The 24712-nt window shown below is 36.8% G+C and overlaps 1 protein-coding gene across 1 annotated transcript; it reads left to right on the top strand.

The window, feature by feature from the left end:
* Positions 1–594: 594 nt before the first annotated feature.
* Positions 595–23679, top strand: LOC117658540 (uncharacterized). Its single transcript, XM_087893658.1, has 10 exons — positions 595–655; positions 881–1024; positions 1774–1938; positions 13319–13462; positions 14964–15107; positions 16598–16741; positions 18243–18386; positions 19881–20024; positions 21518–21661; positions 23491–23679. Exons 1-10 carry the CDS (start codon positions 595–597, stop codon positions 23493–23495), a joined length of 1239 nt encoding a protein of 412 aa, XP_087749784.1. The 3' UTR covers positions 23496–23679.
* Positions 23680–24712: the final 1033 nt, after the last annotated feature.

Raw genomic sequence — 24712 nt, 5'->3', positions numbered from 1 at the left:
TGGAGAAGATGGATTGATGATACACAAAACAAATACGGGACTAAAAAGTTGCAAATAGCTTATGAATGAAATATTTAGATGCTTTTTTTTCCTACGTTGATATTTTAGTACCTATGGCGGAGTTAAAGTGTAGTTTAAGTTAAGTTAAGAGTTTATAGTTAGTTTGCTTATGTTAGATTATGTTTGTTAATGCAATGCCCTGTATTTTGATCTGGGAAGTCGGGGGGGGGGGGGAGGGAGAGGGGAAGGGGTGGGGGAAGGGGGGAAATTTGTTTGTAAAACATTACATTACATAAAACATACAGCAATATCTGGATTTTGACTCAATTTAATGAAACATTATTACTTGTTTGTTCTCGGCATTGAATGTTTGGTGAGAAAAAGTTTTAGTATTTAATGAGGAAGTTGGTCACCTTGAATATATTTCTGAGAAAATCCTCTTGTATGAAGAAAAAAACCCACAGCAGCTGCCAAGTCACATATTCTATTCCTAATGGTTATGTAGACATTGGAAGCTGAAGACTTCTGACGTACCTTTGTAGAGCATATAAAAACATGGTACCCTCCAGGGTATCAAGTACATTTAGAGAGAAAATGGCCTCAATTACAGCTTTCCTTTTGTTTTGCACTCTTTTTCAGTTGCTCATTGCAACAGGTAAGGGAAATACATCAAATAGTTTGGGTTGATTATTTCACCTAGGGCAGTATATCACTAATCTTTGCTTTAAAAGACTAATTTTCAGGGGTTATTAACTTAGAAAATTTATATGCTGTTTGGATCAATTGCACGGCTTGTTTCCTGATTCCAAATCAAGGAAATGAATGAATGCTTAGGAGGGAGTTTCTTCAGTTCTGATCTTGTCTTCTTTTATAATTTTAGACACGCGTCCCTGCGTCTTTCCATTTATTTACAATGGGAAACTCTACCATTCTTGCACCAACGACCATAGCTGGAGGGGCCTATGGTGTGCCACAACTGCAAACTATGATATATCTCCTCAATGGAAACATTGTTCCTATAAAGGTTTGACATATTTACATTTCTGGGATATATTATTCAGGAGAGTTAGGAGAAATAACAACTGTCCTGAAATAGTTAACTGATTCCCATAATAAAGTTTATGAGACTGGACTTAGTATAGAATTAAGACAGGCATTGCAGAGTATTTATGTGCACTCACTTTAGTGAGCTTCATAAACTATATATTATAATCAGTGGTGGAATGCTCCAAAGTCTGCTACTTGTTCGCTGCACGTGTGCATCCATGGTGCACACCAAACATGCGCTTTGTGTGCATGCGCACTGCAGGCGCTACAGTGCAGCGTTGAAAAAGGAGACTTAAGAAGCCTTTTTTAATGTAAGTAGAACAGTGGGGGGGGGGACAGCTGTGCCGCACAATTTAGATTCGTTAGAAAGCAGGATTTCCTGATTTTTTACTACTGGTAAAAAAAAAAATACTACTGGTTTCCCCGAACTGGTAGCTTTTATTGCTACCGGTTTGCGTGAATCGGTCTGAACCGGTAGCATTTCAGCCCTGAGTATAATTACTGATAAAACTACTAAAAGTTTTTTTCATGGTGCCTTCCTAGCATTTACAGTTAGTACCCTAAAATGACATATACTGGGGTTCAGTGTACATTGAATGCATTGGCCTTTTATCTTTCTCGAAAGAAGGAATGTGTCTTACTGATATGAAATTAAAATATGAAGTTATGTGACATAAAATATTGCTAAGACAGTTTATATGTTTTAATATTTTCTCTTGCGTTTAGAATATGGAGGTAATTCTCATGGACAATCTTGTGTATTCCCCTTTAAGTACAAAGGCTATATATTTTACTCTTGCATCAATGAAGATAATAAAAAGGGAAACTTCTGGTGTGCAACAACCAGGAATTATGATAAGGATAAGCAATGGAGCTACTGCGCTGATACAAGTAAGATGTGTGATGTTAGCTTATTTGTTATTATTGGCATGGCTAGGCTACCTGTACCCAAAGGAAAATAAGGGGACTTGTTAAGACATAAGAAAAAGCAGAAACAAAATTTCAGCAAGATGTAGAAACAAGGAAAGTTTTTAGGAAGGGAGGAAGGATGTTGTTTAGAGGCAGAGTGTATAATCAAAGTCTGGCATCCTTTCAATCTTGGGAGTAGGTTCAATAGAATCATAGCAGCTGATAATGTTCAATGTAAAAGGCCAGTAATGGTTGAGTTACAGTAGTGGCCAAAATTATGGAAACCTTTTGGGAAAAGTGTATTTTTGAGGTTTAATGGCTAATAACACCACTTTTTTTGGAGTAGTACCGTAAAATTATATATCAATGGAAATATAATTTAATCAAGAATGTAATGCTTTTCAACCTTTGTTTGAGAGATAAAAGTAGCTTTTTCTGTGGAATTCTAGATTTCAGGCCAAATTCCTGCAGTCTGCACCGAACAGTCCTTGCCCTCAACTTCACATTGCATTGCACCATTTCATCTTGTATAAACCCAGAAGATTTTCTTCAGTCACGTAGGCACAGACTTTTAATTCTTCTATCATCACTTGCTGTTGTGAACCTTTTCCTGCCTTTACCAGTGTGGTTTTGTAGTGACTGAGTCTCCTTATACCTCTTCAAAAACTTAAAAACGCCACCTTTGATTAAGTTTCCCCCCAATTTTTCTTCTAATTCCTTTATAACTGTAGCCTTGTCCACTTAATAATACTATTTTATATTGCTTTCTGGGCAACCAGTCAACTCTTTGCACCATTACTTTAATTTTATTACGTTTTACAAGCTCACTAAATGAAAGAACACAAAAAACCCCAACTAATGTATAGCCATCACATAACACACTGACAAATGCCCTCCTCTCAGCTTCAATACATGACATCAATAACTGAATGCTACTGTGATCTGATTGGCTCATTGCCAAAACAAGATGACACCTGATTGGCTCTCTAAACACTCATGCTCATTGGCTACAGTCAAATGAAGGAAAGCTACAGTAAACAACCCCCTTGCAGCCATATCTTGCGTTGCCACATTGCAAACGGCTTAAACTCTTTGCCAAATGCGTCCTTTGGCCATCCCCGCCAAACCCAGTTCAAATTTGTTTGAACATCGCATCTTTAACTGAGTCCATTGCCACAGCAGCAGAAGTCACAAGGCCAGAGTCCAGGCAGTCAATGAGGAGAACCGGAATGCCCGGGGTCAGGTCATCCAATAAGTCAGGCAGGGGGCATCTGCTGAGAGCATTGGCATGTCTCAAGGTCTTTCTAGGCCGGTGAATCAGTTTGTAGCAGTATGCCAAACTGGCCCATCTCGTAAAACGGGGCAACAATGCTACCGGTGTGGGGCAATCCCCCACCAAGAGACCCAATAGAGGTTTGTGGTCCATCACCAATTCAAAATCCGTCCCATACAAGTATTCATGAAACCGCTTGATCCCTGTCACCACAGCTAGCACTTCCCTGTCCAGCTGGCTATAGTTCCTCTCCACACTGGAAAGTCTCCCGGAGAAATAGGCAACCGGGGCCTTGGTCCCATTAGAGAGACTGTGGCTAAGCATAGCCCCCACACCAAAAGGAGAGGCGGCGCAAACTAGCACCAACAGTAGGGTGTCATTATACTAAATTAAGAAACTGTCAGCAGAAAGGAGGTATTTTACTGCAGCAAAAATGGCAGTTTCCTTGTGTCCCCAGACCCAAAGGCTCTTCTTTGTCAATAGTTTGTGGAGAGGTTCTGCAATGGTGGCCTTATTCTTTAAAAACACACTATAAAAGTTGAGCAAGCCTGAGCAATTCCGTCTGATTTCGTGGACCTTAGGTTTCCTGAATTGCCCTGACCATGCTTTGGGTAGGCTGAATGCCTTCTCTATTTATCCTGTACCCCAGGAACTCGACTTCAGGAATCCCAATTTGGTATTTGCTTGGAGCCTTGCGGCCCTAAATTTTAACAGCGTCTCCCTCAGACAGGAGCGTAGCTGCCGTTTGTCATTGGCAATAACCAAGATGTCATCGAAATAAGGCACTGCCCTGGGAATTTCCAATAGTCTTTCCATCACATTCTGGAAAAGACCTGGGGCAACGCTAACACCAAATTATAAACAGTGACATTTGAACGCCCCTCCATGAATTACAAAGGTTTGGGCCTCGGCAGTACCGCCATCTACAGGTAGCTGCTGATAGTTCTCTGTCTATCCTGGGTTTTAGGGCAAATGGAATCCTCTGGGGTTTTAACCTAATCAGTGCAACCTTGGGGTCTAGACTGAATGATATTGGGGTGTCCACATACTTGCAGAGTTCCGGATTAAACATGTCTTGGAACCCCCAGAACAGGTCATTGGCCCACAAGCTGGTGATGGTGTTGATGCCGGTCATACCCAGTCCGAGGGACTCGAACTAGTCCAACCTGAGCAGGTTTGGAAGGTTTCCACCAACAACTGTTAAAGTCAGATCACCCTGGAATTTGTTGAACTGGACCTTGAAGGTTCCACAGCCGATGACAGGGATCCGATTTCCCTGGTAGTCACTGAGCCGCAAGTGTTGGTGCTCTAGTTGGTGTTTTTGAAGTCTTGGAACAGCAGCCTTCAAGGCTTGCCAGGAGATAATCATTACCAAGAAGCCGGTGTCGATTTCCATGTCGCAGGGCAACCCTTCTATTGACATGTAATTTCTTCCCTGTGAAGGCAACCCTTCACAGTGACATGTAATTTCTACCTGCAGGGGGTGCTCGCCTGCCCTATTCTAGTCTGGGAGTTTGTTTCTGGCACTCTTGTGTTAACAGCTTCATGGCTAGGCTTCCAGGTTTCCTGCCTGATAAAAGTACCCCATCAGAGGAAGCAATTATAAAGAAGATTTTGGATTGTGCGGAAGCAGATAAATTGACTAAAAAACTGGAAGATAGAGACCAAACACAAACATGTTTATCTTGGGAAAAACTATATATTTGGCTATCAAAGAGGAAACTATAGCGACTTCTGGTGGCTTCGCCGGCACCGAAAGACGTTCCTTGGTGAGCGCTAGCCCCGGGACTCCGTTAGAGCCGCTAGAACAGAGAAAATCAGCTGTCTAGCAGCTTGAAAACTTTCCCCCTGGGAGTAGGGGAGAAAGAGAGGTGACTGGTGTGGGTAGAGCTCCCTAACAGCCCCAGGCTTCTTTTTAAATCTGGGGCTTAAAGGGTGAGAGCTCCCCGGGAAGCTCATCATTGCTCCGGAACCGGGATGTTTCTGCTTCAAGCAGAACCAGATGCCGCAACCACCCCAGCAACTCAATTTAAAAAAAAAGATTTTGGACTTGAAAGCAGGCAGAGCAAATACAGGAGAAACTAAAATTGCAACTACTAAACTTTAACTCTGGAAAGCTTATCACTTCTCTCTGAATTTCTATGGGAGAAAGAGAAAGTAAGATGGTGTTTGACTCTAATGGGGCATGAAGAAGTGAAAGTTAGATACAAAGTATTATGCTGTGTTGAAAGCCACTGTTTAAAAGAAGAGGATTTTATCTTAAAGGAGAAGGATTTAAAAATTATTTTTTAAAAAAAGACTTGTACCACTTAAGGACTGGAATAATTGATTTAGTTGCTGGAAAAGTATAAAGTGAAAGTTTTATTGGGAGGGGGGAAAAAAGAAAAAAATGGCTGGCTTTTTTGAAAGTGATGAAGGCTTACCACTATATTCATCAGTAAATACACAAATTCTGACTGTGGATCTCTTTAAAGAAATTTTAGAATCATTTACCTCCGTGATAGTGGAAAGAATGGAAGGGTTTTTTAAGAAGGATTTTATTCAAACTTGCAACAAAGATACAAGAGAAGATACTGTATCGGTATTTCAGATGCCAAATAATAGTGAGTTTGTTGAATGAAGAGGTGGGAGAAACAATCCAGTTCAATGTGCCTTTGGAAAATGGGATGGACGTTTTTCAAATTAAGAAGGAAAGGCTGAGAGTTTTGAAGGAGTGTAACCGGAAATACTGAGAGAGATTTCTCCAGAGGCTATGAGACACTTAACTGGAAAATTGTCACAACTTTTTCGTAAAAATGGACTCTCAATCGCAGTTAAAGAGGTGCGTTTACTGAAAGGAACTAATTTGCGAAGGAACAAGATTGTAAAGTACAGCAATTTCAGCAAATTCAAGAACTTATAAAAATAAAAGAAGGCGGAGGAATAAGACTGAAGAGGAAAGTTCGCAAAAAAGTCAGGAAAAAATGGAGATGGAAAAATTATAACCCTCCTTGTTGAGGAGGATAGTAATAGTGAAAATGAATGACTATACAGAAGATAGGCTTAAACTACAGAAGGATCTTGACAGACTTGAACATTGGGTGCTATCTAACAAAATGAAATTCAATGGTGAAAAAAGTAAGGTTCTACATTTAGGCAAGAAAAACAGAATGCACATGTACAGTATATGTGATACCTTGCTCAATAGTAGTAACTGTGAGAGGGATCTTGGAGTCCTAGTGGACAACCATTTAAATATGAGCTAGTGGTGTGCTGCAGCTGCCAAAAAAGTCAACACAGTGCTAGGCTGCATAGACAGAGGGATAGAATCAAGATTACATGAAGTGTTAATACCATTTTATAATGCCTTGGTAAGGCCACAATTGGAATACTGCATTCAGTTTTGGTCACCACGATGTAAAAAAGATGTTGAGACTCTAGAAAGAGTGCAGAGAAGAGCAACAAAGATGATTAGGGGACTGGAGGCTAAAACATATAAAGAACGGTTGCAGGAACTGGGTATGTCTAGTTTAATGAAAAGAAGGACTAGGGGAGACATGATAGCAGTGTTCCAACATCTCAGGGGCAGCCACAAAAAAGAGGGAGTCAAGCTATTCTCCAAAGCACCTGAGGGTAGGACAAGAAGCAATGGGTGGAAACTAATGAAGGAGAGAAGCAACTTAGAACTAAGGAGAAATTTCCTGACAGTTAGAACAATTAATCAGTGTAACAAGTTTCTTCCAGAAGTTGTGAATGCTCCAACACTGGAAGTTTTTAAGATGTTGGATAACCATTTGTGTGAAGTGGTGTAGGGCTTCCTGCCTAAGCAGGGTGTTGGACTAGAAGACCTCCAAGTTCCCTTCGATCTCTGTTATTCTATTCTATTCTATTCTATTCTATTCTATTCTATTCTATTCTATTCTATTCTATTCTATTCTATTCTATTCTATTCTATTCTAAAATCAGCAGATTGTCAGCAAGAAAAAGAAAAATTCCTACAATTCAGTAGCCATCTTGGGGAGCAATAAAAAATACACTAATTGTTTTATGTACTGATTCATTTCTCCTTTGATAGCATATAACTGATCTTTGATTTAAAAGATTTATAAATATTTAGGGAATATTTATTTAGATAATTTATATCTTATTTTGATGTTTTGCACAGCTTGTTTTCTGGTTCAGAATCAAGGGAATGAATTAGCAGGGAGTTTTTTGAATTCTGATACAGTCTTTGTTTTCCATATTAATCTCTCATCCCTAAGTCTTCACATTTATTTACTGTGGAAAATCCTATAATTCTTGCACTGAAATTACATGCCAGATTCAGCCAAGGGTTAACTCCGAATCTGCCATTTTGCTCCTTCTAAGTATTCAGAATTTGTAGGTCTTGTTTAACTTTTCTTGTTTTGCCTCTTTTTTATTTGTTCTACAAAGGTATCTCAGAGGCCATCAGCTGCCAATGTTTATGTAAACATTTGAAATAGAATTTGTGATTTGGCAGCTGCTGAATATGAGATTACAGTCAGAAACCCTAAACTCTTTCATTGAATCAAGATGACCCACTTCCCCTTTTATATTTAATTAGTTTCATTTTCTCACCAGGCAGTCAATGTTGAGAACAAACAGGTAATTCTGTTTCATTAAATTGAGTCAAAATCCAGATATTGCTGTAAAAGGGCCAAGATCATAGTTTGGCCCTAAACCTGCAAAAGAAGTATAACTTAGAAAGTTGTAGAAAGATCTTAGAAAGATCTCTAGAATGGAAGGTGGTTTACTCCAAAGTGATTTCTTCATTACCTCAGAAAGTTGCAACGTGATGAACAGATTGTCTATTTAACCAGTAATCTTTTTTTCTATCAGCAGCATTAAGGTACACAATGTCTTGTTGTTGTTGTTTTGAAGTTATAGAGCTGACTAGAACTGGAAATTCTGTAGTCTCCCTGGTCTCCTGAAAATACTTTGTTGTTATCTTGGCTCTTCGAGGAATGTTGAGGAGGCCTCCACCAGCACCAATGTCCAAAAGCTTTGGCATTTTTTGTAGGCTGCTCCAGAATTTTTCTTCCATAGATTATCAGAGGAAACCCATGACCTGCATATTCTGATGTTTGTAGTTATAAATGCATCAAAGCATTTGTCAATCTTTTCAAAGGCTCTCATGGCAACCTGATGAGGTGCTTGTTTCTTACACTCTGATTCAATAAGCCATGAAAATAAACATGCTTAGCCCAAAATAACAAGGAAAAATTGGAAAAGGAGGGCACTCTCTCAATGCCCTTGCCAGCAAAGCCTTAAACCAGTTTAAAAATACTCTTTAGCTAATTGGGAAGCTTTGGCTCAGATTTAAACCCAGTTTATCACCCGTTTAACCTAAATTGCCCACAATCACAGTCTGCCAGTGGACAATTCTCCTTTATGCCAGAAATGGAATTGCCAATTATTTTATACAGGTGGATCTTTTTGAATATACAGGTATTCCCCAAGTTACAACCCAATTGAGCCCAAAATTTATGTTTTTAAATGAAACATTTGTTAAGTGGGTTTTGCCCCATTTTATGACTTTTCTTGCCACTTTTGTTAAGTGAATCATTGCAGTTGTTAAATTAGTAACCTGGTTGTTAAGTAAATCTAGTTTCCACATTAACTTTGCTTGTCAGAAGGCCTCCAAAGAGGATCATATGACCTCAGGGCACTGCAACCATCATAAATGTGAGTCAGTTATCAAGCATCTTAATGTAAATCATGTGAATGTGGCGATACTATAACAGTCAAAAGTGTAAAAAATGGTCATAACTCACCTTTCTTAATGGCATTGTAACATTGAGTGCTCACTAAACAAACTGTTATAAGTGGAGGACTACCTGGATATACATTTTGGAAAAATTAAAAAAATTAAAGCATTAGAATGCACACTTATACAACACAATTTTTTAAAAGTTCATTTTTTGCATTTTCTTAGCTTTGATTTCCTAATGTCTCTTTAAATATTACTCTTGAAGCACTGCAGTAATATAATTATAAAATATTTACATGCTAAAACATCTGATTCACAACTGAGCAGAGCCAATTTTTAAACATTTGCTATTTTAATTTCCTTGAGCTATTCATTTAAGCAGTGGCAATCACTTGGCCAACCTTGTCTGCAAGCTAAGTAGGATCAGGTCTAGTTTAGGTTTGGGTGGGAAACCACCAGAAAATGAAAAGGCTGTCTATTGGACTGTGAAATAAAATACCCAGACATACACACCTAAAAAATGCAATGACATTCAAGGGCATATGATATACCCTGTTTCTCCCAAAATAAAACATCTGATAATAAGCCAAATCGGGCTTTTGGGCACATGGCAATAAGACTAAGCGCTTATTTCAGGGTTCAAAAAAAATATAAGACAGAGTCTTATTTTCAGTGAAACATGGTATTGTTACCAAGGAAATTCTGTATATCTTTGCGTCCCATTTTGATTTTGAGGAATTCAGCATAGCCTACATACTTAGTTCTCCCATATCCCGTTTTCTCCATAAGAGCAACCCTATGAAGTTGATGGGGCAGGAAGAGAGTGATTGGCCCAAAGACTCCTACCCGACTTTCATATCCAAGGGAGGACTAGAATTTACATTCTCCTGGTTTCTAACTCAGCCCCATAGCTAACTGAAATGCAGCCGCTGAAAAGAAGTAATTGTTTGTCCCATGCAGCTATATGACATTAAACATTAGGACATTGGAAATGTAAAGGAAAGATATTGAAAAGTAATAATGAAAACAGAAAGAGGAGATGACGGCAAACTTATAGCTTAGGGTTTCTTGCCTATTTCACAGTCAACTTCAAGAAAGGGTGTATTTGTTCAGAGTGTTTACATGCTCTATGTAAATTCAGCTTCCCAATCTTGGTCAATTTCTCAGGAAAGCAGTAGTATTTGCTTTCTTTTTCAAAATGATGACTTTGTCTTGTCTTTGTGAGTTTGAGATGACAATGAATTGGGGGGGGGCAGTTCCTCATTGTGGAACTACCACCTTGTAAAATGAATTGGATAGTGCCACCCGTTTGAATAATTCAAATGGCTGTTCAGAGTGAGATGAAATTTAAATTTGCGACTCCCTGATTTTCAACTTACAATCATTCATTCAGTGACTGAAATTACAATGGCAATGAGCAAAAAGACTTACAGTCATTGCCCAAAGTTCCAATCATTGCAGCTCCAGGGTCACTTGATCAAAATTTGGGTGCTTGCAGGCACACCCATAACCTGTGACTGAAGGACAACTCCACCAACGCTACTGTGGATTAAGCGGCCTTGGACAGCTAGGCCCACTGGCATGGGGAAATGTATTGTCAGTTGAATGCCTTGGATGACTAGATCCACCAGTGTGTGTGGGCCTCCTCCATCCCTCCCCATGTCACTTTAGGGAGGTCTGGGTCTCCCCTGTCTCAGCATGCCCAGATCTACTTACCTTTCCCTTCCCCCTGCCCAACTGATGGATGATGTGGCTAAAAAGCTAGAAAAGGCAATCTGTCTCAAGGCTTCAGAGGCAATATTTCTTGATATTTTACTCTTCTTAAAGCCACATTCTGTTTAATTGCTGTATGAATTAAAAAGTTATACTGCAATTAGAACCCTTGGTGCTGGTAAGCAGTAAGATCGCACTAAGATCTGACAGACGTCCTGAGCTTTAAATCCTTTTAGATACTCAGGGACCATCAGTCAATCAGTAAGACTTCATTTGACTATGAGTAATTTTTAGTAAGTTATGAGTAATTTTTATGAGCTGAAGATTAATTTAACAATTTAGGGGCTCTCCAGGGACACAGGGAGAATAAGAGTGCAAAATGGAAAAGACCATATGAATTTTTCTTAGATTTCCTTGGGTTTTAGAGTCCACTTCAGTTTTTGTGTATTTTTTTTTACTCAAAATAGTAAATCCTCTAAACCATCTTTTATAGTTAGAGGAGTTTCCTGGGACCACAGGTAAGGATGCCATTTATCTTTTAACTCAAGTTTCTTCACCTTAGTAAGATGGGTGGACTTCAGTTCCCAGAATTTCCCAGAGGGGTTTGAAATCCACACATTTAAAGTTCCCAAGGTGGAGAAACATTTTTTTCACTAAATATTATATAGATCTACTGTAAACAGACACCCACAATGCTTGTTTCAATTCTATATGAGATTACAATCAGAAACCCTAAACTAAGAATCAGTTGACTGTTTCAAGACAATTGTTTTATTTCCTAAATCAATAAAACTCCTGTCGCACAAATGTAACTTTGTCATTATTGTATGTTTGTTTGTTTATAAAATAAAATTTAAAAAATGTAAGTATTGTTGCACTACAGATCTGATAAAGTTACATTTATGAGATAGGAGTTTTACTGATTTTAGCAGTTATAACAAATGTCTTGAAACAGTCAATTGATTCCCAGTTTAGGATTATTTTAGTTATTTTCATGGTTTATTGAATCAGAGTGTAAGAGACTAGCACCTCATCGGGTTGCTATGAGAGCCTTTGAAAAGATAGACAAATGCTTTGATGCATTTAAAACTACAAAAGTCAGAATATGCAGGTCATGGGTTTCCTCTGATAATCTATGGAAGTAAAATTCTGGAGCAGCCTAGAAAAAATCCTAAAACTTTTGGAGATTGGTGCTGGTGGAGGCTTCTGAACATGCCTTGAAGAGTGAAGATAACAACAAAGTATTTTCAGGAGACCAGGGAGATTACAGAATTTCCAGTCCTAGTCAGCTCTATAACTTCCAAAAAAACAACAAGACATTGCACTCCTTGATGCTGCTGATAGAAAAAGATTATTCGTTACATAGACAAACTGTTCATCACATTGCAACGTTCTGAGGTACTGAAGAAATTACTTTGTGGAAAACCTACCTCCATTCTAGAGATCAACTATAACTTTCTAAATTACATTTCTTTTCCAGATTTTGGGCCAAACTATGATCTTGGCCCTTTTACTCTACTATCTGGATTTTGACTCAATTTAATCAAACAGTATTACCTGTTTGTTCTCAGCATTGACTGCCTGGTGATAAAAAGAAATTGATTAAATATCTAATGAGGAAATGGGTCACCTTGAATACATTCTTGAGAAAGTGCTCATGTATGACGAAAAAAAACCAAAAAACCAGCAGCTGCCAAGTCACATATTCTATTCCAACAGGTTTTGTAGACATTGGAAGCTGATGACCTCTGAGATAATATTGTAGAGAATATAAAAACATGGTACTCTGCAGGGCTGTCAAGTGCATTTAGAAAGAAAATGGCCACACTCACAACATTCCTCTTGTTCTGCAATCTATTTCAGTTGCTGATTGCAACAGGTAAGGTAAAAATATCAAATATTTCGGGTTGATCAGTTCAGTTCAGCATATCACTAATCTTTGCTTTAAAACCAGAAATTTTCAGAGTTTATTAACTTAGAAAATTTATATGCTGTTTAGATCAGTTGCTGTTTAGATCAGCTATCAAAAAATCAACAAGAGTTAAAATACTAAAAAGGGCAAGAGATGATGGATAGATAGGAAACTTTTTAATTTCGGATTTGTTTTGTTCAATATTAGAAAATAGAAGTAGAAATTAGAAAATGGGAAAATATTATTATGCATACTGTCAAATGACACAATTTACTATAATTACTACGCGTGCGTAAATGTTAGAAGTTGGAAGATTACTCCAAAAGTCAACAAGAGTTGAAATATTAAAAAGGGTAAGAGATGACAGATAGATATAGAATACCTTTTAATATGGGATTTATTTATTAAAGTTTAGAAAGCAGAGGTAGAAATTGAAAATTGGGGAAATCGTATTATGTGTATTATCATACAATACATACAATATCATACAATAATATTATGTGTATTACAATAACTAGGTTTACGTAAATGTTAGAAGTTGGAAATAATTTGGGTTGACTCATTTCAGCTGGGACAGTACTTCACTAACCTTTGCTTTAAAAGGGTTTAATTTTCAGAGATTACTAATTTAGGAAACGTATATGCTGTTTGGATCAGTTGCATGGCTTCTTTTCTGATTCCAAATCAAGGGAATGAATGCATGCTTAGCAGGGAGTTTCTTCAGTTCTGATTTTGCCTTCTTTTATGATTTTAGACACTCGTCCCTGCGTCTTTCCATTTATTTACGGTGGGAAATCCTATCATTCTTGCACCGAAGTAGATAGCGCGAACAAGCCATGGTGTGCCACAACTGCCAACTATGATACATCTCCTCAATGGAAGTATTGCACCACTACAGGTCTGACAAAGTTACATTTATGAGATTGGAGTTTTGCTGATTTTAGGAGATAAAACAATTGTCTTCAAACAGTCAACTGATTCCCAGTTTAGGGTTTCTGACCATAATCTCATATACAGCAGTTGCCAAATCACGTATTCTATTCCAAATTGTTACGTAGACATTGGCAGCTGCTGACCTTGGAAACACCTTGGTAGAACATATAAAAACGAGACAAAACAAAAAAAAATTAAGCATGACCTACACATTTGGAATAATTAGAGGGAGCAAAATAGCAAATTTGGAGAAAACATTGTGGATTCTGAGGAACAGTTCAGGGATTGAGCGATATCTTCTAATAGTAGGTTTTTGGTGTTTTTGGAAACTTGAAACATTGGGATTTTGATGTATTATTGAGCTACTTTGAGTCCATAAAGAAAAATGTTACATCCAGGGAAAACCAATACACTCCAAAAAGAAATACTATTAATGCTTCAACGTATCCAGGAAGCGATGACAAGGAAATATAGGGAGATGAGGGAAATAATGCATGATACAGATGTGGGACTAGGAAGCTCCCAGCAAATGACAATGAAGAATGAAGAACAAATTCAGGAAATAGAGGAAAAACGAGAAGGAGTAGAGGAGATAAATCAACAAATGATACAAGCAGATAAAGAGACGAAAGAGATAGTAAAAATTTCTGAAATGGATCATGTAGATTATCTCACAAGTGGTCAAAGGGTAGAAGAGGGCAAAGAGAGAGATCTCCCGGAAGTGATGACAGAGATATCGATGGTTGTTTTAGAGATTAGACAACGAGAACCAAATGTGGAGGAAGAGGAAATACTTAGATTAAACATCAGTGATGTAAAGGGATACAAGATCCCAAGGGAAGAGCTATCAAAAAATCAACAAGAGTTAAAATACTAAAAAGGGCAAGAGATGATGAATAGATAGGAAACTTTTTAATTTCGGATTTGTTTTGTTCAAGATTAGAAAATAGTAGTAGAAATTAGAAAATGGGAAAATATTATTATGCATACTGTCAAATGACACAATTTACTATAATTACTACGCGTACGTAAATGTTAGAAGTTGGAAGATTACTCCAAAAGTCAACAAGAGTTGAAATATTAAAAAGGGCAAGAGATGACAGATAGATATAGAATACCTTTTAATATGGGATTTATTTATTAAAGTTTAGAAAGCGGAGGTAGAAATTGAAAATTGGGGAAATTGTATTATGTGTATTATCACGTAATATAACTTACTACGATAACTAGGTTTACATAAATGTTAGAAGTTGGAAATAATTTGGGTTGACTCATTTCAGCTGGGACAGTACTTCGCTAACCTTTTCTTTAAAAGGATTTAATTTTCAGAGATTATTAATTTAGGAAACGTATATGCTGTTTGGATCAGTTGCATGGCTTCTTTTCTGATTCCAAATCAAGGGAATGAATGCATGCTTAGCAGGGAGTTTCTTCAGTTCTGATTTTGCCTTCTTTTATGATTTTAGGCACTCGTCCCTGCGTCTTTCCATTTATTTACCATGGGAAATCCTATCATTCTTGCACTGAAGTAGATAGCGCGAACAAGCCATGGTGTGCCACAACTGCCAACTATGATACATCTCCTCAATGGAAGTATTGTACCACTACAGGTCTGACAAAGTTACATTTATGAGATTGGAGTTTTGCTGATTTTAGGAGATAAAACAATCAGTCAACTGATTCCCAGTTTAGGGTTTCTGACCATAATCTCTTATACAGCAGTTGCCAAATCACATATTCTATTCCAAACTGTTACATAGACATTGGCAGCTGCTGACCTATGTAATACCTTGGTAGAACATATAAAAACAAGACGAAACAAAAAAAATTAAGCATGACGTACACGTTTGGAATACTTAGAGGGAGCAAGATAGCAAATTTGGAGAAAACGTTGTGGATTCTGAGGGACAGTTCAGGGATTGAGCGATATCTTCTAATAGTAGCTTTTTGGTGTTTTTGGACACTTGAAACATTGGGATTTTGATGTATTATTGAGCTACTTTTAGCCCATTAGAATAAAGAAAAATGTTACATCCAGGGAAAACAAATACAAAAAGAAATACTATTAATGCTTCAACGTATCCAGGAAGCGATGACAAGGAAATAAAGGGAGATGAGGGAAATAATGCATGATATTGATGTGGGACTAGGAAGCTCCCAGCAAATGACAATGAAGAATGAAGAACAAATTCAGGAAATAGAGGAGAAACGAGAAGGAGTAGAGGAGATAAATCAACAAATGATACAAGCAGATAAAGAGACGAAAGAGATAGTAAAAATTTCTGAAATGGATCATGTAGATTATCTCACAAGTGGTCAAAGGGTAGAAGAGGGCAAAGAGAGAGATCTCCCGGAAGTGATGACAGAGATACGGATGGTTGTTTTAGAGATTAGACAGCGAGAACCAAATGTGGAGGAAGAGGAAATACTTAGATTAAACATCAGTGATGTAAAGGGATACAAGATCCCAAGGGAAGAGCTATCAAAAAATCAACAAGAGTTAAAATACTAAAAAGGGCAAGAGACGATGGATAGATAGGAAACTTTTTAATTTCGGATTTGTTTTATTCAAGATTAGAAAATAGAAGTAGAAATTAGAAAATGGGAAAATATTATTATGCATACTGTCAAATGACACAATTTACTATAATTACTACGCATACGTAAATGTTAGAAGTTGGAAGATTACTTCAAAAGTCAACAAGAGTTGAAATATTAAAAAGGGCAAGAGATGACTGATAGATACAGAATACCTGTTAATATGGGATTTATTTATTAAAGTTTAGAAAGCGAAGGTAGAAATTGAAAATTGGGGAAATCGTATTATATGAATTATCACGTAATATAACTTACTACGATAACTAGGTTTACATAAATTTAGAAGTTGGAAATAATTTGGGTTGACTCATTTCAGTTGGGACAGTACTTCACTAACCTTTGCTTTAAAAGGGTTTAATTTTCAGAGATTATTAATTTTAGAAACGTATATGCTGTTTGGATCAGTTTCATGGCTTCTTTCCTGATTCCAAATCAAGGGAATGAATGCATGCTTAGCAGGGAGTTTCTTCAGTTCTGATTTTGCCTTCTTTTATGATTTTAGACACTCGTCCCTGCGTCTTTCCATTTATTTACCGTGGGAAATCCTATCATTCTTGCACCGAAGTAGATAGCGCGAACAAGCCATGGTGTGCCACAACTGCCAACTATGATACATCTCCTCAATGGAAGTATTGCACCACTACAGGTCTGACAAAGTTACATTTATGAGATTGGAGTTTTGCTGATTTTAGGAGATAAAACAGTTGTCTTCAAACAGTCAACTGATTCCCAGTTTAGGGTTTCTGACCATAATCTCTTATACAGCAGTTGCCAAATCACATATTCTATTCCAAACTGTTACATAGACATTGGCAGCTGCTGACCTATGTAATACCTTGGTAGAACATATAAAAACAAGACGAAACAAAAAAAATTAAGCATGACGTACACGTTTGGAATACTTAGAGGGAGCAAGATAGCAAATTTGGAGAAAACGTTGTGGATTCTGAGGGACAGTTCGTGGATTGAGCGATATCTTCTAATAGTAGCTTTTTGGTGTTTTTGGACACTTGAAACATTGGGATTTTGATGTATTATTGAGCTACTTTTAGCCCATTAGAATAAAGAAAAATGTTACATCCAGGGAAAACCAATACAAAAAGAAATATTATTAATGCTTCAACGTATCCAGGAAGCGATGACAAGGAAATAAAGGGAGATGAGGGAAATAATGCATGATACAGATGTGGGACTAGGAAGCTCCCACAAATGACAGTGAAGAATGAAGAACAAATTCAGAAAATAGATGAGAAACCAGAAGGAGTAGAGGAGATAAATCAACAAATGATACAAGCAGATAAAGAGACGAAAGAGATAGTAAAAATTTCTGAAATGGATCATGTAGATTATCTCACAAGTGGTCAAAGGGTAGAAGAGGGCAAAGAGAGAGATCTCCCGGAAGTGATGACAGAGATACGGATGGTTGTTTTAGAGATTAGACAGCGAGAACCAAATGTGGAGGAAGAGGACATACTTAGATTAAACATCAGTGATGTAAAGGGATACAAGATCCCAAGGGAAGAGCTATCAAAAAATCAACAAGAGTTAAAATACTAAAAAGGGCAAGAGACGATGGATAGATAGGAAACTTTTTAATTTCGGATTTGTTTTATTCAAGATTAGAAAATAGAAGTAGAAATTAGAAAATGGGAAAATATTATTATGCATACTGTCAAATGACACAATTTACTATAATTACTACGCATACGTAAATGTTAGAAGTTGGAAGATTACTTCAAAAGTCAACAAGAGTTGAAATATTAAAAAGGGCAAGAGATGACTGATAGATACAGAATACCTGTTAATATGGGATTTATTTATTAAAGTTTAGAAAGCGAAGGTAGAAATTGAAAATTGGGGAAATCGTATTATATGAATTATCACGTAATATAACTTACTACGATAACTAGGTTTACATAAATTTAGAAGTTGGAAATAATTTGGGTTGACTCATTTCAGTTGGGACAGTACTTCACTAACCTTTGCTTTAAAAGGGTTTAATTTTCAGAGATTATTAATTTTAGAAACGTATATGCTGTTTGGATCAGTTTCATGGCTTCTTTCCTGATTCCAAATCAAGGGAATGAATGCATGCTTAGCAGGGAGTTTCTTCAGTTCTGATTTTGCCTTCTTTTTTATGATTTTAGACACTCGTCCCTGCGTCTTTCCATTTATTTACCGTGGGAAATCCTATCATTCTTGCACCGAAGTAGATAGCGCGAACAAGCCATGGTGTGCCACAACTGCCAACTATGATACATCTCCTCAATGGAAGTATTGCACCACTACAGGTCTGACAAAGTTACATTTATGAGATTGGAGTTTTGCTGATTTTAGGAGATAAAACAGTTGTCTTCAAACAGTCAACTGATTCCCAGTTTAGGGTTTCTGACCATAATCTCATATACAGCAGTTGCCAAATCACGTATTCTATTCCAAATTGTTACGTAGACATTGGCAGCTGCTGACCTTGGAAACACCTTGGTAGAACATATAAAAACGAGACAAAACAAAAAAAAATTAAACATGACCTACACATTTGGAATAATTAGAGGGAGCAAAATAGCAAATTTGGAGAAAACATTGTGGATTCTGAGGAACAGTTCAGGGATTGAGCGATATCTTCTAATAGTAGCTTTTTGGTGTTTTTGGACACTTGAAACATTGGGATTTTGATGTATTATTGAGCTACTTTGAGCCCATTAGAATAAAGAAAAATGGGAAAACCAATACACTCCAAAAAGAAATACTATTAATGCTTCAACGTATCCAGGAAGCGATGACAAGGAAATATAGGGAGATGAGGGAAATAATGCATGATACAGATGTGGGACTAGGAAGCTCCCAGCAAATGACAATGAAGAATGAAGAACAAATTCAGGAAATAGAGGAGAAACGAGAAGGAGTAGAGGAGATAAATCAACAAATGATACAAGCAGATAAAGAGACGAAAGAGATAGTAAAAATTTCTGAAATGGATCATGTAGATTATCTCACAAGTGGTCAAAGGTTAGAAGAGGGCAAAGAGAGAGATCTCCCGGAAGTGATGACAGAGATATCGATGGTTGTTTTAGAGATTAGACAGCGAGAACCAAATGTGGAGGAAGAGGACATACTTAGATTAAACATCAGTGATGTAAAGGGATACAAGATCCCAAGGGAAGAGCTATCAAAAAATCAACAAGAGTTAAAATACTAAAAAGGGCAAGAGATGATGAATAGATAGGAAACTTTTTAATTTCGGATTTGTTTTGTTCAAGATTAGAAAATAGTAGTAGAAATTAGAAAATGGGAAAATATTATTATGCATACTGTCAAATGACACAATTTACTATAATTACTACGCGTACGTAAATGTTAGAAGTTGGAAGATTACTCCAAAAGTCAACAAGAGTTGAAATATTAAAAAGGGCAAGAGATGACAGATAGATATAGAATACCTTTTAATATGGGATTTACTTATTAAAGTTTAGAAAGCGGAGGTAGAAATTGAAAATTGGGGAAATTGTATTATGTGTATTATCACGTAATATAACTTAATATAACTAGGTTTACATAAATGTTAGAAGTTGGAAATAATTTGGGTTGACTCATTTCAGCTGGGACAGTACTTCGCTAACCTTTTCTTTAAAAGGATTTAATTTTCAGAGATTATTAATTTAGGAAACGTATATGCTGTTTGGATCAGTTGCATGGCTTCTTTTCTGATTCCAAATCAAGGGAATGAATGCATGCTTAGCAGGGAGTTTCTTCAGTTCTGATTTTGCCTTCTTTTATGATTTTAGGCACTCGTCCCTGCGTCTTTCCATTTATTTACCATGGGAAATCCTATCATTCTTGCACTGAAGTAGATAGCGCGAACAAGCCATGGTGTGCCACAACTGCCAACTATGATACATCTCCTCAATGGAAGTATTGTACCACTACAGGTCTGACAAAGTTACATTTATGAGATTGGAGTTTTGCTGATTTTAGGAGATAAAACAATCAGTCAACTGATTCCCAGTTTAGGGTTTCTGACCATAATCTCTTATACAGCAGTTGCCAAATCACATATTCTATTCCAAACTGTTACATAGACATTGGCAGCTGCTGACCTATGTAATACCTTGGTAGAACATATAAAAACAAGACGAAACAAAAAAAATTAAGCATGACGTACACGTTTGGAATACTTAGAGGGAGCAAGATAGCAAATTTGGAGAAAACGTTGTGGATTCTGAGGGACAGTTCATGGATTGAGCGATATCTTCTAATAGTAGCTTTTTGGTGTTTTTGGACACTTGAAACATTGGGATTTTGATGTATTATTGAGCTACTTTGAGCCCATTAGAATAAAGAAAAATGTTACATCCAGGGAAAACCAATACACTCCAAAAAGAAATACTATTAATGCTTCAACGTATCCAGGAAGCGATGACAAGGAAATAAAGGGAGATGAGGGAAATAATGCATGATACAGATGTGGGACTAGGAAGCTCCCACAAATGACAGTGAAGAATGAAGAACAAATTCAGAAAATAGATGAGAAACCAGAAGGAGTAGAGGAGATAAATCAACAAATGATACAAGCAGATAAAGAGACGAAAGAGATAGTAAAAATTTCTGAAATGGATCATGTAGATTATCTCACAAGTGGTCAAAGGGTAGAAGAGGGCAAAGAGAGAGATCTCCCGGAAGTGATGACAGAGATACGGATGGTTGTTTTCGAGATTAGACAGCGAGAACCAAATGTGGAGGAAGAGGAAATACTTAGATTAAACATCAGTGATGTAAAGGGATACAAGATCCCAAGGGAAGAGCTATCAAAAAATCAACAAGAGTTAAAATACTAAAAAGGGCAAGAGACGATGGATAGATAGGAAACTTTTTAATTTCGGATTTGTTTTATTCAAGATTAGAAAATAGAAGTAGAAATTAGAAAATGGGAAAATATTATTATGCATACTGTCAAATGACACAATTTACTATAATTACTACGCGTACGTAAATGTGAGAAGTTGGAAGATTACTCCAAAAGTCAACAAGAGTTGAAATATTAAAAAGGGCAAGAGATGATCGATAGATATAGAATACATTTTAATATGGGATTTATTTATTAAAGTTTAGAAAGCAGAGGTAGAAATTGAAAATTGGGGAAATCGTTTTATGTGTATTATCACGTAATATAACTTACTACGATAACTAGGTTTACGTAAATTTAGAAGTTGGAAATATTTTGGGTTGACTCATTTCAGCTGGAACAGTAGTTCGCTAACCTTTGCTTTAAAAGAGTTTAATTTCAGAGATTATTAATTTAGGAAACGTATATGCTGTTTGGATCAGTTGCACGGCTTCTTTCCTGATTTCAAATCAAGGGAATGAATGCATGCTTAGCAGGGAGTTTCTTCAGTTCTGATTTTGCCTTCTTTTATGATTTTAGGCACTCGTCCCTGCGTCTTTCCATTTATTTACCGTGGGAAATCCTATCATTCTTGCACTGAAGTAGATAGCGTGAACAAGCCATGGTGTGCCACAACTGCCAACTATGATACATCTCCTCAATGGAAGTATTGCACCATTACAGGTCTGACAAAGTTACATTTATGAGATTGGAGTTTTGCTGATTTTAGGAGATAAAACAATCAGTCAACTGATTCCCAGTTTAGGGTTTCTGACCATAATCTCTTATACAACAGTTGCCAAATCACATATTCTATTCTAAATTGTAACGTAGACATTGGCAGCTGCTGACCTCTGAAATACCTTGGTAGAACATATAAAAACGTGACGAAATAACAAAAAAATTAAACATGACCTACACGTTTGGAATACTTAGAGGGAGCAAAATAGCAAATTTGGAGAAAACATTTTGGATTGTGAGGAACAGTTCAGGGATTTAGTGATATCTTCTAATATTAGTTTTTTGGTGTTTTTGGACACTTGGGACATTGGGATTTTGACGTATTATTGAGGTACTTTTAGCCCATTAAAATAAAGAAAAATGTTACAATGGAAAACTGATTCCCAGTTACAGTTTCTGACTTTAATCTCATATAGAATTGAAGCTAAGAAAACGCAAAAGATTAAGTTTTTAAAAATTGTGTTTGCAGAAGTGTGCAAAACATATATTCAGATAGTCCTTGACTTATAACTGTTCCTTTAGTGATCATTCAAAGTTGCAAAGTTATTAGGATGAAAAAGTTTTTACATATTTACATTTCTGGGCTATATTATTCAGTAGTTTTAGGGGAAATAACCATTGTCCTGAAATAGTTAACTGATTCCCATTGTAAAGTTTTTGAGACTAATCTGGTATAGAATTAAGACAGGCATTGCAAAATGTTTGTGTGTATCTTTAGTGAGCTTCATAAACTATACATTATGATTACTGATCAACTAATAGCATTTTTAAAAGTTTTTTTCCCCATGATTCCTTCTTAGAATTTATAGTCAGCACCCTAAAATGACATCTACCGGGGCTTCAGTATACACTGAATGCATTGTTCTTTTACCTTTCTTGAAAGCAAGGAATGTGTCTTACTGACATGAAATTAAAACTTGAAGTTATGTGACATAAGCTATTACCAAGACAGTTTATATATGTTTTCCTTTGTGTTTAGAATATGGAGGTAATTCTAGTGGACAATCTTTTGTATTGCCCTTTAAGTACAAAGGCTGTACATTTTACTCTCCAATCAATAAAGATGACAAAGGGGGAAGATTCATTAATACAGCTGGATTTTGCCAAACTCTGCAGCAGATTAATTTAAACTGAATTATCAGAATCAAAGCAAGAGTCCTCCACAATGGATTGTATTTATGTCCAGCTTCTCAAAGTTTATTCCTGAACCAGAATTTAGAGATACAGGGAACTTTCCTCCTTATTTATTTCTATAACCTTCCACTACCTTAGCTATTAAGAAAATTAGGCTGAATACTCAATCTGCTTTTCTCTTAGAAGAGCCATTGAGCGCAACTCCATGTTGTTCCCCGAAGTCATTGTATTTCTAAAGTATTAAAATTTATTAAATATTACATTCACTTGCAGCCACATGCACGTTTCATTTCTTGCCATTAAAAAATAAAAAAATAATAACAATTGGTATCCATGCCTCACACAGTTCCATTATATTGTACACAATTTGTATATTGCATGTGGTAGCCCTGCTGGACAGTTCTGTGGCGATATTTGAGTAATAATGCAAATCACATTTTGCTTTTTGTAGTAAATGCAACTTAGGTAGCATATTTATTTTTCTGACTGAATTGGCTATGATTTTTGTTTCTGTGAAATAAAACAGATCGCAAGAAGTCTCTAAAGTGTTTTTGAGTTATCATAACTTCCTATAAGTAGATATCTTGAATTCTCTTGAACCTTATGATGTAACTGTATTGTTTTCCTTTTTTCCTCAGATTAGCAAAATCAAGAACATTTGCGATGATTTGATTCCGGAGATGATAGTTTTCCAATCAAGGTTATGATATATGCCATCTGTCACCTTATCTTTGCAAATTTATTATTAATCTAGGCTTTCTAGAAGTTAGTAGACTTTGTATTTCTTAATGAAAATTGCTGATTCTTTGTAATAAATATTCTAAGCAGAAAAATGGCGCACTTTCTTTTGCATTGCTTGTATTCCATTCATCAGAATCAGCCCTGAGGCAGATTTCCTTTGCTATCTTCCAGCAGCACCTCCCATCACCTGAGCATGCCTGTCACCAGCTGCAAGGAAAATAAAAGGCATGGTAGGGTGCGGGAGGGGGAGCAAACCTCTCTAGAGTTTGTATTCTAGAGTGCAAATCTTACAGCAACTTTCCCCATATTAGTGGGCCTAGCTGTTCAAGGCCCCTTAGTTCACAATAATGCTGGTGGGGCGTTGCAGCGATCTTTCAGTATGGGTGTGCCTGCAACCACCCAAATTTTGATCACGTCACCATGGAGCTACAATGGTTAGAATTTTGGGCAAGGGTTGTAAGTCTTTTTGTTCATTGCCATTATAATTTTAAATAGTCACTGTATGAATGGTTATAAATCAAAAATTGCCTGTATTGCAATCAGGTGTCCGAGGTTCAAATTTCATCTCACCCTGAAGAATGCTGGGTGACATTTAAATAGTTAAACACTATCCAATCCATTTCACAAGGTTGTAGTTTTGTAATTAGTCCCTCCATTCATTGTCATCTTGAACTCACAAAGAAAAGGCAAGATCATTATTTTGACATAGAAAACAAACATCACAGCTTTCTTAAGAAATTTGTAAACATGGAGGAGTTGAGTCCATGCAATTCTGAAAAAAACATACCCCTTCTTGTTCTTGACTGTGAAATATGCAAGAAGCTCTAAGCTGTAAGTTTGCCATCATCTTTTCTTTCACTTTTCATTGAAAAGTTTTCCTTTACATTTCCAAATGCTCCTTATGTTTCATGTCATATAACCGCATGGGATGAAAAATTACTGCTTTTCAGTGGCTTTTCAACTGATATAATGACTATGGGGTTCAGTTAGAAACCAGGAGACTGTATGTTCTAGTCCTTCCTTAGATACGAAAGTCAGGTAAGAGTCTTTGGGCCAGTCACTCCCTCAGCCCCACTAACCTCAAGGGTTGCTCTTTTTTTTTTTTTTAAATTTGATTTA

Source organism: Pantherophis guttatus, chromosome 4 (assembly GCF_059756535.1).
Source record: "Pantherophis guttatus breed Tessera chromosome 4, ASM5975653v1, whole genome shotgun sequence".
Classification (NCBI taxonomy): domain Eukaryota; kingdom Metazoa; phylum Chordata; class Lepidosauria; order Squamata; family Colubridae; genus Pantherophis; species Pantherophis guttatus.
Note: the sequence above shows the minus strand (reverse complement) of the source record. Positions and strands in the feature narration are given on the sequence as shown.